The sequence below is a fragment of the Notechis scutatus genome, chromosome 4, assembly GCF_049901735.1.
Source record: "Notechis scutatus isolate UNSWTSFEM ecotype Mainland chromosome 4, rNotScu1.2, whole genome shotgun sequence".
NCBI classification, from domain to species: Eukaryota; Metazoa; Chordata; class Lepidosauria; order Squamata; family Elapidae; genus Notechis; species Notechis scutatus.
The window spans coordinates 106,951,004-106,966,513 of NC_142012.1; the positions used below are offsets into that span (position 1 = coordinate 106,951,004).

Below are 15,510 nucleotides of genomic sequence, written 5' to 3' on the forward strand. Positions count from 1 at the left end.
TCTTTTGCATGTGGAAAATATTTAGACGGGGAATGGCCAACTGACAATTACTAAAGCAATTTATCTGCCTCCAGCGGACTTTATGAAATAGCTGCCTTGAACTCCACTAGGTAGTAATTTTATAGTTTATATACTGGATATGGAACATATCAAGGGGTGACTTAGGGAGAAAGGGAGACTTATCCCTTTTCTTGTTATCAGTTTTATTGCTGTTATTTTTTAGTAATTATGGTGAATCATACAATTTAAGTAACACTGAATTGAGAAAGCATTGAGCATTTTCTTAACCTACATTCTTTTCATTCTTACAACTCAAGCCTGATTTATCTTCTTTTTAAGGAATCGACTACTCCTAATCAGCTACTCCAATTTGATCATTATTGTATAGAAAACAAAGTGAAAATTAAAGTTTGTACCAAAGATTAACTATAATACTTATATGTGGTAAGAACTATAGGTGAAAATCGCTATAATCAATTATAAAATAAAGGAGAAAAAATATCAATAGTTTCTGTTTTTCTTTTTTAAAAAATCAGACACAAATAATGTTATTTCTATTCTATTCTATTCTATTCTATTCTATTCTATTCTATTCTATTCTATTCTATTCTATTCAGGTAGTATTGTGTTTCTTGGGGGAGGGAATTTCCTTTGATTGCCAGAGATATCAGAACCTCACCCATGGTTTATATTTTTTTATCTTTTTTGCTCTAGTAGCAATATTGATCTTGTGAGAGGGATTCAATAAGATCAATATTCCTATCTCGGAGATCCCTGGCTTTATCTCATTGAGTATGGCAGTGGTGCCCTCTAGACTCACAAACATCAGGATAAAAATCATTGTAAAGGACGCAGTTCAGGTGAACATTTAAAAATGTATCACAAATACCATTGACTGGCACTGATGGTTGATGTGGGTTGCTGCCATGATCCTAGGTATCAACCAAGTATCTTCTTAAAATGTAGGTTGTTCCAAGTAGCGTAGTCTTTTGCAGCTCTGCTGGCGCTACAGCAGGAGCCTGCAACTTCTTGATGTATTCTGCAAAATTCTTGGACATGGTACCAAGTGCCCCGATGACAATAGGTATTACTGTTACATGTTTCATCCGTAATCGCATAGTTTCAATGGCCAGGTTGTGATATTTCGTGAGGAGGAGCAGAAGGATTAGCTTTCCATCACTTCACTTTTAAGCTGAAAAGTGTTTAAAGATAGCATATTTAAAGAGCTACTCACAAGACTTCTGATTCCATATTGTTTTTCAACTTTTTCTTTCAGTTGTTTAAAACAAGCTTCCATCCTCTCATGAAATGGCCTTAGTGCTTCTGTGACTTTATTCCCATGAATTCGGATACCTTCTGTCAGGAAAGGGATCTGTAATGGACAATTACATTTTATTTCATTTTCTGATCAACTTTGAAATGAAATAGGAACACAATGAGAATTTCACCTCAGCTATATGCATAAGAATTGCCAGCATAAAAATATCTGTAAGAATGGTGCTAATCTATGCAAAATGTCACTGTTCATTGTAAGGAAATGACAATTATACAATAGTTGTGGTTACTGTTATTCCAAAAAACTCATATTTATATCATATATATGTCATGTGCAGTTTTTCTATTACCCAAGTTTTTATATATATAATTTCATCAATATAAATACATATTTATGTTTTTAAGAAAACCAAGGCATATGTTTAGAAGGATAATGGATGATGAGTCTCATGTTACATTATGACAGTGCGAACCACAATATTTCAAGAAACAAAAACATTAAAAAAACATATGCTTTTGGCTAAACAGAACTAATTATGACTACTAAAATATTTTACATGAATTTATCTAAATTTTGTGTGCTTGTGTTTATAAATCATTTTGCTCACTGCTGAACATGCATATCTAGAAAATGGTTTTAAAAAAAATTAAATCAGAAAAATTAATTATATTTTATGACTAAAAATAACTACATGGAGGCTATTGTCATAAAATATCCATGTTAAGATAATTATCTCACAATATGGAGATAGGGCTGACCTTTAAAGTATTTTAAGAAAAACACTTTATTCCCATAGCTACAAACCTTCCTGTTTGTTGTTTCCTTCCTCCCTCCCTCTCTTCCTCCCTCTCTTTCAAACTTAATAGGGTAATAATAAAATGAGATACATGTTTTCAGTGTTTAGTATTCTTCACAGTAATCAGGCTAAGAGGCTTTTTTTCTTAATCATTCATAATTAAACCCTAATACTGATTAAAACAATTTTTCCTACCATCCCTAAATATCCACTTAAATTAGCAGATTTTATTATTAAGGAAGAGAAGAAAACAAGCAAACTGCACTTAATGTATTCAAGAAATCTTACAGAATGCAATTTGGAATCTGATTTGAAGTAGAATGCAATTACCAATTCATTTGACTTTCCATGAAAAAGGCTCGAGGAAGTATAATATTTACATATTATAGTATCTGGTATCATAATTTTTTTTTAAATCACTCTTCTGCTGCTTGAAGTAGACCTACTTCCTTATAATCAAACATTAATTATAACCTATTTCACTATGCTATGGAACTTAAATATAAGGTAGCATAATTATAATTATTCTTCTTCTACTTGTTCCTTCTCCCATTTTATTAGGCAGCTAAAGAATAAAAAGAAGACTTCTCCCTTGGTTTAGCACATAATGTTTTATTTTTCAGTAAATGAATAACAAGTAGAAAAAAAAAGTCTTCAAAAATATGTTTGCTGATGGATTTTAGTTATTGTAGTAAAATATGATAGAAATAATTCTGTATATTAAAAAAATTATGTTAAAAGTGATCAGTGGACTCATAAAATAATTACTCCATAGCTTCTTAATTATGTCCCTTCCCAAATCACCATATATTCTAAATATGATCCCAAGGTGCTCAGAACCAAAGAGCCAACTTACTAGACTCAGTAACACCATTCTTGCTCTGCAAGGCCCAAGAGAAAAAAAACTCAGAGATTTCTTCCCTTATTTTATAATTAATCTATGTGCTCTTATTACCATTTGGTCCTATTGAATCCCTTTCTAGTCCTTAGTCAAAGCTTTGCTTCTTTCATTACAGGCAGTCCTCGACACATGTTCTGACCCAGCTCCCCAAACACAATGGTTCATTTAATAACCATCTGAACTTACAATGGCACTGAAAAATGTGATTTATGACAGTTTTTCACATTTACGACCTTTGCAGCATCCCCATAATCATGTGATCAAAATTCAGGTGCTTGGCAGTTGGTTCATATTTGTGACCGTTGCTGTGTCTCAAGGTCATGTGATCCCCTTTTGCGACCTATAAGCAAAGTCAACGGGGAAGGCAGATTCACTTAACAGCTGGGTTACTAACATCAACTGCAGTGATTGACTTAACAACTGTGGCAAGGAAGGATGTAAAATGGGGCAAAACTCACTTAACAGATGGTTCACTTAACAACAGAAATTTTGGGCTCAATTGTGGTCATACATCAAGGACATGTAGAGGTATGTTTGGGCTCCCCTTTTTACACTGAGAGCCTTAAAAAAACACCCTCAAATCCATTTACTCCTGAAGCAACACAATGGATTGGCTGTTTGCAAAACTGTACAAAATATGTTCTATGTGGGCCTTGCTACATTCTGGGGGGAAAATGAGATAGTTTTAACCAAGAGAGACTCCTCTTCACAAAATACAGTAGTGAAGTTACTGTCAGGGATGTGCTTCTTGATGCATAAATGCAGTTTCTTGCAATGGACCTTCACCCTGTGAAGGTGATAGTTGATACATTACCATCTTTTCTACTCCTTTTCCTATAAGCCTTTTCCATTCTTGTAATTTATAGCAATTTATAGCATTTTATAGCATCAGCCAGCCTTGCTGTTATGATATAGAGCTTGTCTTCATTATTGATGTATTGCCACAGCAATGGCTTGGATGGCTATAAAAAGCTATAAATCATTGGGTGGAATGGCCACTGGGTGTGGCAAGTGACTCCCTGCATGCAGTGATAAAAATGAAAGTCAGAATTCCGCTGCTTTCAGAAAACTGGATGGAGATGGTTGAAAGGAATACTGCATGGTGCTATCTTGGGAAGGGTGTGTCCATTTCCTCATAGCTCTATCACCAACCATAACAGAATTTGTGGTATTGGAAGGCTGCTTTTGTATGCTGCTTTTGTATCCTATTTTGAATTGTGTTTTTAAGTTAAAAATAATTTATTTAAAGAGGCACTCCAAATAGTTCTGAAGAACTAACAGGATATGTCAAATGCTATGAATTTTCAATCCCCTTTAAAATTTGAAACCAACTCATAGAGAATATTTCAAGTTCTTTTCGTCTAGTGAGCTATTTACAAAATAAATAACAATATTTACATACATAATAAACTGACTTTACTGCCCTTTTCTGCAACATATTTTTGAATGTTATGTAGGCTTTCTAGAATATTAGGTATCCCAGTCAATTACATATAATCTGCAAATATCATAAACAATTTCACTACCTTTTCATTTCGGTCATTAATGAAAATATAGAAGAGTCATGGGTCTCAGACAAATCCAGCAGGCACTCCAATGAGGAATCAATAATTAATAACAGCACTTAATTACATCCAGACTGTAGCATCAGCATGTCAAAAATATTGAATTCAAATTACATGCTTAACAGTTTATCCATAATCTATTAAGGCTATTACTCAATCGAATTGTGAGAGAAGACTGGTCTGTAAAGAATCAAACTGCCCAAGGAGCTGCTGATTCAGTTCTACAGAGGAATTATTGAGTCTGTCATCTGCACCTCTATAACTGTCTGGTTTGGTTCTGCAACCCAACAGGACAGACAGAGAGTTCAGAGGATAATTAGGACTGCAGGAAAAACAATTACTACCAACCTGCCTTCAATTGAGGACCTGTATACTGCATGAGTCAAAAAGAGGGCTGTGAAAATATTTACAGACCCCTCACATCCTGGACATAAACTGTTTCAACTCCTTCCCTCAAAACAATGCTATAGAGCACTGCACACCAGAACAACTAGACACAAGAACAGTTTTTTCCCAAACGCCATCACTCTGCTAAACAAATAATTCCCTCAACACTGTCCAACTATTTACAAAGTCTGCACTTCTATTGCTATCAAACTCCTCATCACTCCTATCACCCATTCCCTCCCACTTGTGACTGTATGACTGTAACTTTGTTGCTTGTATCCTTACAATTTATATTGACTGTTTCCTAGTATGATTTGATTGCTTATTGTATCCTATGACTATTATTAAGTGTTGTACCTTATGATTCTTGACTCTTGATGAATGTATCTTTTTTTATGTATACTGAGAGCATTTGCACAAAACAAATTCCTTATGTGTCCAATCACACTTGGCCAATAAAGAATTCTATTCTATTCTATTCTATTCTATTCTATTCTATTCTATTCTATTCTATTCTATTCTATTCTATTCTATTCTATTCTATTCTATTCTAAAGAATTTGCTTTAGAATCTTCCTAGGGATAAATGTCAGACTGACCATAAAGATTTGCTGGATGTTCCTTTCTCCACTTTTTGAAGATAGAACATTTGCCAATCACCTGGAATTTCAGTATTCTAGGATTTTTTCAAACGAAATATATTGAGCTCAACTGTTAGTTCCTTCGGTCCCTAGAGTTGGAGAGTTGAACATTCAAAGAAAAGAGGTATTCTTTCAATCTTTCTTTCAAAAAAGTTTCTCTCAATCTTAAGTTTCACCTGCTATGTCATAATTTCTTGGTGGAACATACAGTCTGTTTTTGAAGACTGTTTTTGGACATAGAATGAATTTAAATACAGTATATTAGGAGGATTAGCTCTGCTGTTTTTGTGTTACCTATTAGCAGTTTGTCTTGAGCATCTGGTATTCACATTTTTCATCTTTATTTGCTTTCATAAAACTGGGGGGAAAAAAACCCTTTTTGGTTATTTTTAGCATCCTTTACTAACTTCAGCTCTTTATTTTAAATTTACTCATATCAGCTGATCAGTTGTCTGACTGACCACCTGTCTGACCCTTCTTTTCTGCATGTGTCCTTTTTTAAATTGCAGGTCTTCTATAAGATTTGTGTGTGTGTGTGTTGGATTCTTTTGCTGTCTTCAATTTTTTTCCTTGATGGAATTCTTTGCAATTAGGATTTTAGTATCTTCCTCATTTAAGAACTCTCCTCTTTCTTGAGTTCCATTCCCTTTTACTCTTTCTTGGCTCCTACTAATCATTGTTCTGAACTTATTAAAATTCACTTTTATGAAAGCCACAATATATCTTTGACTACATTGTTTTAAGGTGATTGCTCAGTGGTTAAAGACACTGAACTTGTCAACCAAAAAGCTGACAGCCTAGGTTTCAGACCCAGGCCCTGTGCAATAAGGTGAGCTCCTGTTACTTGCCCCAACTCCTGCCCACCTAGCAGTTTGAAAGCAAGTAGATAACTAGGTACCACTTTGGTGAGAAGGTAACAGCATTCCGTGTGTCTTGGCAGATCGTCGTGCTTGCTGGCCACTTGACCATGGAAAAATGGATCCACCCCTCAGAAGCTCCATTTCAGTGACAATGTGCCAGGCAAGATCTCTGGATGCCCAAATGGAGCTTCTGAGGGGATCTGCCCCTCTAAAGCTCTATTTCGGCCAGCAATGTGCAGGACGAATATTGCAGAGCTTCTGTGGTTTTTTTTTGTAAGGGTGAACAACTGCCATGGTTCTGCAAGATTCATAGTTTCAGGATTTGTTTGTAAATGCCAGGGAGCGCTTATCACGTAACTTCAAATGTTCGCTATGGGAACGCTCGTAGCCAGGGGATTACATGTATAATTATGATTTTATTCACTTAAAAATTGATAATTCATGTCAAAGACAAAATTGTAAGCAGAGTTTGTTTAACTGGATAGTGTTTACATTCTCTAAATGTTTATATAGTTGTCCATAATTACAGAAAATTTTAAAAACACTGGAGTAGACAGTTGGAGAAGAATAACAAGGTCTTTAGTTTAAACCCATTCTTAGAGTTTCAAAGTCTATGGCGACAGAGTTGTAATTCATTTTAGTATCCCTTTCCTTACATGTATCACCAATAGAGCATAATCATCACTGGACTTTTAAAATTATTCTGACATAACGTTGCAGATAAGCATACAGTACTTCACAAGCTGATAGGCACAGTTGCTATAGGATTGTTTTAATTCATTACACTAATGAGTTGCCAAATTCTATAACTCTTCTCTTGATACCAATAAAGGAGAATATTTGTAGCTCAGGTTGAAATGAGGTGCTCTCTGAGCTTGCCTGTCTTCTTGCAGACTTTTCATTACCCTATCTAGGTAAAATCATCAGTGCTGGAATGAAACATCTGCAAGAAAACAAGTAAGCTCAGCCAGCACCAAGGATCCCTCTTTTATTTGTCTTTAAGATGCATTGTTGATTATTATTATTTCTTTTATTCATTAAACATGGAACTCAGTCAACTGAACATTTAAAAATGTATCACAAATACCAGTGACTGGTGCTAATGGTTGATATAGGTTGCTGCCAACATCCTAGGTATCAACCAAGTATCTTCTTAAAATATATGATGTTCTGAGTAGCGCAGTTTTTTGCAGTTCCACTGGTGTTATTGCAGAAAGCTGCTATTTCTTGATATTGTTTTGTAGAATTCTTGGACATGGTACCAAGTGCCCCGATGACAATGGGTATCACTGGTACATGTTTCATCCATAAAAGTGTAGTTTCGATGGCCAGGTCACGATATTTTGTGATTTTTTTTCAGTTCTTTTTCTTCGACTCTGGCATCTCCTGGTACAGCGATATCAATGAATTTTATACTTTGGCCTTGACAATGGTAATATCTGATGTGTTGTGTTCCAAACGGCGATCTATCTGTATTTGAAAGTCCCACAAGATCTTCACCATCTCATTCTCGACAACTTTTCCACTTTATGTTCCCATGACCTTTTGGATATTATTATTTGGATTATTATGTTATTATTTTATTATTATTATTTTATATTAATAATAATAATAGTCCCATATTCTGCTGTATCTTCCCTTAAAAATGTGGAATATCTGATATTTGCAATGATCTGAAAACAATTTCTGAGTTTCAGTGGTGCAAACTATCCTCTATGTTTTTGATTTTGGTCACTAGACACCTCCACAGCTCTTGTTCCTCTATTTCTGTGTCTTCATAATGGAGGATCACCTCCACTGTCTGCAAGCCATTTTTCTTTGAATAGATAAGCCCTTGTGCTTTCTCATCAATTGAAATTTGGCATCACTGGTTCAATCCTTTGACTTTTTCTGTTATGAGCTTTCAATTGCTGCAAATATATCCTAGTTGATTTCAGACAGAGACATGCCATAAGCCATGTAGATATTAACTCCCTGTTCTTGTACTTTTATCTTCTTTTAATCATTGATGAAAATTTAATTTTAGTGGCAATTCAATATATAATTATTAAGACATGAACACAGCTGAGTAAACTCACATATGTGAATTAATATGGCACTGTTAATAAACTTAAATCCTCCTTTTAAATTCCTCGAATAAGAAATAAACAAAATAATAAGTACAGTGAAACTTCATTTTAGTCGTGGATCTCAATGTAATGGATTTTTTATGCAACGGAGCAAATTTCTGTGGCAATTTACATCATTTCCTTTTAGTGGATCTCAATGTAATGGATTTTTTATGCAACGGAGCAAATTTCTGTGGCAATTTACATCATTTCTATCATTTGCATAATGAAATTGAGCATCATCTGCACATCACATAAATCACTATAATGACATATATTTATATTTAATAGATATTTTTGAATTACAGATATCCACTAATGATTTAGTCATTGGAAGGTTTTATTTTTTCCCCTTCATCAATGTTACTTTTTTCTGCAACATCAACTTCGTATTTCTTCTAATTTATAACAGCAAACTTCACATCTGAGATCACTTTTCCCCTTCAGTGGACTTCTTTCCTTTTCTTATTCTGTTTTAATTTATAGTAACCTGCTGTCAACAGTATTTGTAATTAATTTTCTAATTAAGTAATTTCTAGTCGAAACTCATGGCTAAATACAAGAATATATAGGAGAACCATGTAATTGATAATCCCCAGAAAGTTACTAAACCTGGTTTAGAAAAATCATTTAAAAAGCTCAGTGAAGTTTAAGCATATTCAATATTCTCTGAAGCCACAGGCAGGCTATTTTATGATGCATAAAGCAGTGATAAAACCTGAAATATACACCTGTTTTCTTACTTTTAGCTACTTTAGAGAACACCATCTATTAATTCTAGTTTCTTATTTTTAAGATTTTTCCTTTTTTGGTTCCATAACTTGGTGCCCACAAGATATATTGGATTAGCTCTCATAATAAACTCAGAAAACATATAAATTCCAAACTTATTGTGAGATTTTAGAAATTAAAATATAACTCATTATAAGGGCAGCAAGTTGGGGAAAACTGCTCTTTTATTTATTAATTATATCTTCCATATTTTGTACTTTAGCACAACTTTGTCATAAAATGTTTATAATTAAGATTTCTGTGATCCCAATATGATAATTTACACCTTGGAAATCTAACTTATATCTCTATATTCCTTTTCATCACTAATGGAATAAATCAGCCCAGACAATAAACATATGCACTAAAGTGAATTCTTTCATGCCTCATTTTTGTCAAAAGTGTCAATAAACTATTTGAAAAAGATATTTGATTCCTTGTCAATCTGATTTACCTGCCATGCAATTAGATCTTTTAGCTTTTCAATTTTTTCATGATCTTCTGGGTGTTCATATATGTATTTCTCATTAAAGAAAGCCTAATGGGGGAAAAAAGCCAGCAGTTATTTAATACAATAGCATTTATACAATGAGTAATAATAATAAACATTAATGTTAACAATAGTTCTGAGGAAAATCTTTCTGAGAAGGAGGAAAGTAGATGCCTACTTCACGTGCTCTTCTCCTCATTTCCTTAAGGGCCATTACCACCAACTGAGCCATGGGGGACTTGGAAGGAAGACCAATGATGGCTATGTGAGAGCTTGTTTTATCTCAGCTATCTCTTCCTCTATTACGGCCACTATTAACATTGCCTTTTGGGGAACAATATTTCTATTTTAATAGTGACATATTAAAATAAATAAATATTGGTATAACAGTAAAGCTAAAGGTTTCCATGTCAATCATGTCTGACTCTAGAGCTCATCTCCGTTTCTTGGCTGAGGGAGCCAGACAATTTTCATGGTCATGTGGCCAGCATGGCTATACACCAAAGGCACATGGATGGCTGTTATCTTCCCATGGAAGTGTTACCTATTAATCTATTTGCATTTGCATGCTTTTGAATTGCTACATGGGCAGGAGCTGGGGCAAATAACAGAAGCTCACCCCATTGTGTGGAGCTTGAGACTCAAACCTAGACTGTCAACTCTCCAGATGACAAGCTCAGTGTCTTTAACCGCTGAGCCATGATACCCCCAGTATAACCTTTATACCAAGTATAATTTTATATTTGGCATAAAGGCACTAAATAATAAAATATTAATCATATCGTTATTTGCATCAGCAAATAAGGTTATCAGTTTATGAAAGAAAAATAAGAACTATCTCAAATTTGAATATTAAAAATATTAATTGGCATGTATAAAAAAATTATAAGACACTTAAAGTGTTCATGTTTAAAACAGATGACCATGAGAAATGAAGCAGGAGATGAGGAAAATAGCAATCTCCCACTTGTGTTTTCCAAAAAAAATGATAAACAGAACCATTTTGGAAGTACTATCTGTCATCATGACTAATAGATACTGATGGTTTATTACTTCATAAATGACTCTGCCTTTTAATAAAAAATTAAGAGTAGTTCTAAAATGTTTTTTGGAAAAAAACAAACTTTTTATAGTGGGGAAATAGATTGAATTGTATTTCAATTGTATTTCTAATTGAAAATACAGTCCTGGAATTTTAACATTTCAAAAGGAGCTAAATATCTGAACAGGCATAGGATCGAATATAATTATCATTAAAGATTGTCATAATGTCAATCATAGAGAATGAACATTGGAATCATGCATTGTGAAATGTGACCTTTCTTTCATTTAAAACAGCTAATGATGGGGGCTTTTTTTTAATAAGGACAAATAAATATATAAATGACAACCATCTTTTAAAAGCTCCTTAACATGCACCATGTTGCATTTATACAACCTTGCTTCATCTTGAGTTATATTTAGTAGTGAGTTTCTTACTAGAACGGTGCCAAATGCTATGATTCTGAGCCACTAAATGATGCAATGTGTATGTTAAAAAGTCACAGAATTATACCTGCACAGATTATTACTACAGGCCATTTGAGGAAACCTAATTAAATAAAATAAATTTCAAATTATGGTAAAAATAACATAATTTTGTCTACTTATCAATAATTAATAATCATTGCTGCCAAATTTGTGGTCAATTTAAGCCCTTTCAGTATTAATACATTATTCTAATTAGGGAATATAAGCCTTGGTCTAGCAAGCTGATTCATTCCCTGCCCCATTAGGGGTAACAAAAACCTACACATGGTGGTTAAAATCCAACAACAGTCACCTAAGGGTCCTTGGTCTCCCTTTAGGACAAGCACACCTGAGTCAGAAGAGGTGCTTTTATTGGCTTACCTTATTAGCCATTCACAGCATTCTACTCTTGTATCTAGCAGCACATGATCACTGTAATAATGCAGAATCTATATCTAATTTCTTCAGTCCTGCTTTATATAATGAGGCCCTGAACCAGAAGTGTACTGTCTGCTGTTTATTTTACAGAATCGTATACTACCACACAGATGCATGGGTTTTGAGATTTCTTCAACATAGGCGGCAATCTAAATCACAACTATAAACTGATAATTACAAACCTGCCAACTGAGTCACAATTTGGGGTTAAATTGCTGCTCCCTCAGCCCACTATTGACTTTTAGAAGATTCACGTGATGTCTGGATTAAGCCATTGTAAAAATGTGGCTGAAGGGCCCTCCTTAAAGCCTTACCCCAGATGCCAAATGGCCCAGTGGTAGATTAATATGACTTTCAAATCAGATTTAATTCTTCAGGTTGTCTAATAATTTAGAGGGGAGAAGAGGACAAAGAAACAAGACCTCATAAATTCTTCCTTGATTTTCTCTTCTGTCTACTAATCCTCATTACTTATTCATCAAACAAGAAATGGTTCACCTTAGTTTCCAGTTTCAGTGACTCTCTGTCTTGCCTGAACTACTACAAAAAACATTTTAAAAGTACTTATATTAGCAAATGATTATCCATTTTTAATATGAAATACATTCTGCTAGTAATGGCTACTAATCAGTTTATTAGTCCAGGGGTCCCCAACCGCCGGTCCGCGGACCGTACCGGGCCGCTGGAACAAGCCTTACCGGGCAGCTGGTTGCTGGGCGCCGCCATCTTTTTGGTAAAAAAGCAATTTTTCATCAAAAGATGGCGGCGCCAGCGTTGGTGAGCTTTTCCGGTAGAAAGCCATTTCTACCCGAAAAAGCTCACCCGCGCTACGCCTGATTTTTGACGAAAAAATCACTTCCGTGACGCCACCGAAGTGATTTTTCGTCAAAAAAAGATGGCGGCGCCCAGCTGACGCCGGAACCGGGCCGCGGCGTCGAAAAGGTTGGGGATCCCTGTATTAGTCGCTTATTCAGTAAGTCGTTACATTGTCATTGCCATTAAGCTCTTTATTTTTCATCTCTACGGTATCACTACTGAGAGAACAAAAACCAACCAAACCTTTTCATAATTGGTGAAGCCTCCCATGACTGCAGGGTCCACAATGCCATTTAGCAGCATAGAGAGAGGGTTAATAGGTAGATTTGGATCATTCAAATGTTGCTGAACCATATTGTTAATTTTATCGTTTGTTAACTGCATCGTTTCAATTGCATTTTCAAGGGGACTGATTTCAATCTGAGAAAACAAAGGTGTAACAAAAACATGATTACAAGAGCTGTAGTAGTTTGAATTCAAATATTAACTGAAAACAAGAGATTGTTGTCCCTGAAAAAAAATTAATGTAATTTTAAAACAAAACATTGAATAATGATGCTCATGCTCAAAAATTTGGACAGATAAATACAACAACTTGATAATGAGCAAAAAGTGCATTTGTTTAGATCAGGGGTGTCAAACTCGCAGCATCACGTGACATATCGGGGCTTTTTTCTCCCTTCACTAAACCGGTAAAGAGTATGGACAGTGCATGACGGATCCGGCCCGTGGCCCACGAGTTTGACAGCCCTGGTTTAGATCAACTATCCCTCACAAATAGTAAAGCAGAAACTGAACACATCAAAAGCTGCATGGCAGCTCTTTGTACATTCAATGGACAAACTGCTGTCACCTTTTACTATCATGCATTGTGTCACAGGGTAGACTCTTTTTGAAACTAAAAAGATGCAGGATGAAGAGGACTGAAAGATAATAAAAAATTGTTAATCTCTAGCATGTATTTCCTGTCGCAAAGTTTTTTCATTAAAAACACAAAATAGTAAGACTATTGTAATGTTTTGGAAGATGTGCCATGCACAGGAGCACAAAGAAAGTATTTCTTTTTCAACTAGTAATGCAGCTGTTTCCATTTCCTATCAAATACAATTGTTTCAGAAGCTGTTCCTGACTATGCATGCAGTGACAGTTTTAATAATTTTACTTTTATTTTAATAATTTAAAGAGAGATCTCTTTTTCTTCTCCAATCCAACAGAGACATACCCTTTTGTATAAAAAATGGCATACATTTGAGGTATGCCAAAATGCAATTTTATATCTGATTGCTATAATTTTCATAAACTTTGTAGAAAAACACTAGTCGCTTAAGATATTTCTGAAAGGCTCATAATCAAGTCTTTATAACTGTCACTTAATTACACATATTGATTACGTTCAACCTGTGTTAATTAACTATCTTAATTAATTAAATTTCCAAAATATTTAAATTTTAACTTCATTATTAATGCTTCCAGCAAGCTGTGTGCTTTTAACTCATCTAGCACTGAATGATCCTTTTGGTTGAGAGTATTCTTACCAATTTTCTACATTAGTGACACCCAACCTTTTGGGCACCTGGGACCGGTTCTGTGGAGAGAGGCATTTTCTCATACTGTAGGGGGCATGGTTTCACATGTGCTGTGTATCCCACAGATGAGCTTTCATTGGGTTGTGCGGCTCAGTTTCTGGCATGCAGCATCCAGGTGCCAATCCACAGACTGGGGGTTGGGGACCCCTGATCTACATACTAGAATTTAAAGACATTTCCCCCCTAAAAATAACTTTCATAGGGATAGATCAGAATTGGAAATAGAAGGGCCTTCAGAAAAGGTATGTTTGTCATCAATGTATTATTTGTGCAATTTTATATATTGTATACACCTGTCATAGTCTTTCTCACAGGCGTCTCTTTATTTCATGACTACAATCACTGTTCTTGTAAATTTTTGACCATGGGAAGATGGAGTCTCTATCTATTTCAATTGGACTGGCATTGACACAATCTTAGTTTGTCTAATGTTAATTAGTAGCGGCATAGTGGCCAATGAAGACGTTTCTCTTCTTTCACCTTCAATAAGAGGTTTGTTTTATGTTCTCTTTGCTTGCAGCCATCAAAAAAGTATCATCAGCATGTTTTACAGGTTGTTGTTATTTCTTCCAGCTATTTTAGTTCCACTTTCTATTTCTTCTAATCAAGGATTTCTCCTGCATATAACTAAATAAGGAGACAGTTTGGTACTGTCTTGGTACACTAATTTCTTATATCAGAATGATTTGGTTGCTTCACATTGCATTCTGTTGCTTCTTGCTCATCATAGAATAAGGTGGCCTGGCATAATTAGTGTATTACTACCTTACTGGTACACCTTAGACAGTGGCCTGGTATACCCATCTTTCTAAGTGCTCTGGGCAATTTATTGTATCTATAGTGTAAGAAGCCTTCAAATAATCAATCAAAAATATATTTGGGAAACTGTAGCCTTCTCCATTATCCAGAAGTGTTTAGCAATATGAGCTGCCTCTTTTGAATCTAGCTTGTACATCTGACAGTGCTTGTTCCATGGATTGTTGAAGCATGGAATGCAAAACCTTGACCATTTTCTCATTATCAGGTATCTGCAATTGTTTGGTACTTCAACAATTTTTAGCACTGAAGTTTTTCTGATGCTGAATTTAAATTGATTTTTTTTCCACTTCCTTAATCTTGCTGTATTTGCCACATCTGTTTACTAACTGCAAATTAGTAATTATCGTGCAAAGCTTTAAACAGTTCTGTTGGTATTTCATTTCTGTGGTTTTGTTGTTAGCAATGTTTTTTTAGTACTTCATAGGTATCATCAATTTGTAGATTGCCGGGGACAGTTCTTATATTTATTTATACCAATTTTTTGTCTAGGAAACGTTTTATCTTTTTTTATTCTTGATATTGCCCATCTTTGGACAAAAGATTGTCTT

At 34.8% G+C, this 15,510-nt stretch overlaps 1 protein-coding gene across 3 annotated transcripts in view; it reads right to left on the minus strand.

The window, feature by feature from the left end:
• Positions 1-15,510, minus strand: part of DOCK1 (dedicator of cytokinesis 1) — a 414,443-nt gene that overhangs the window by 29,890 nt on the left and 369,043 nt on the right. For all 3 annotated transcript variants that reach the window (XM_087964320.1, XM_087964319.1, XM_087964318.1), the window contains exons 45-47: positions 12,801-12,977; positions 9,759-9,842; positions 1,235-1,372 (exon numbers count right to left, since the gene is read on the minus strand). In XM_087964320.1, coding sequence (XP_087820446.1) covers positions 1,235-1,372; positions 9,759-9,842; positions 12,801-12,977 — 399 coding nt within the window. The remainder of the gene's footprint in view (positions 1-1,234; positions 1,373-9,758; positions 9,843-12,800; positions 12,978-15,510) is intronic.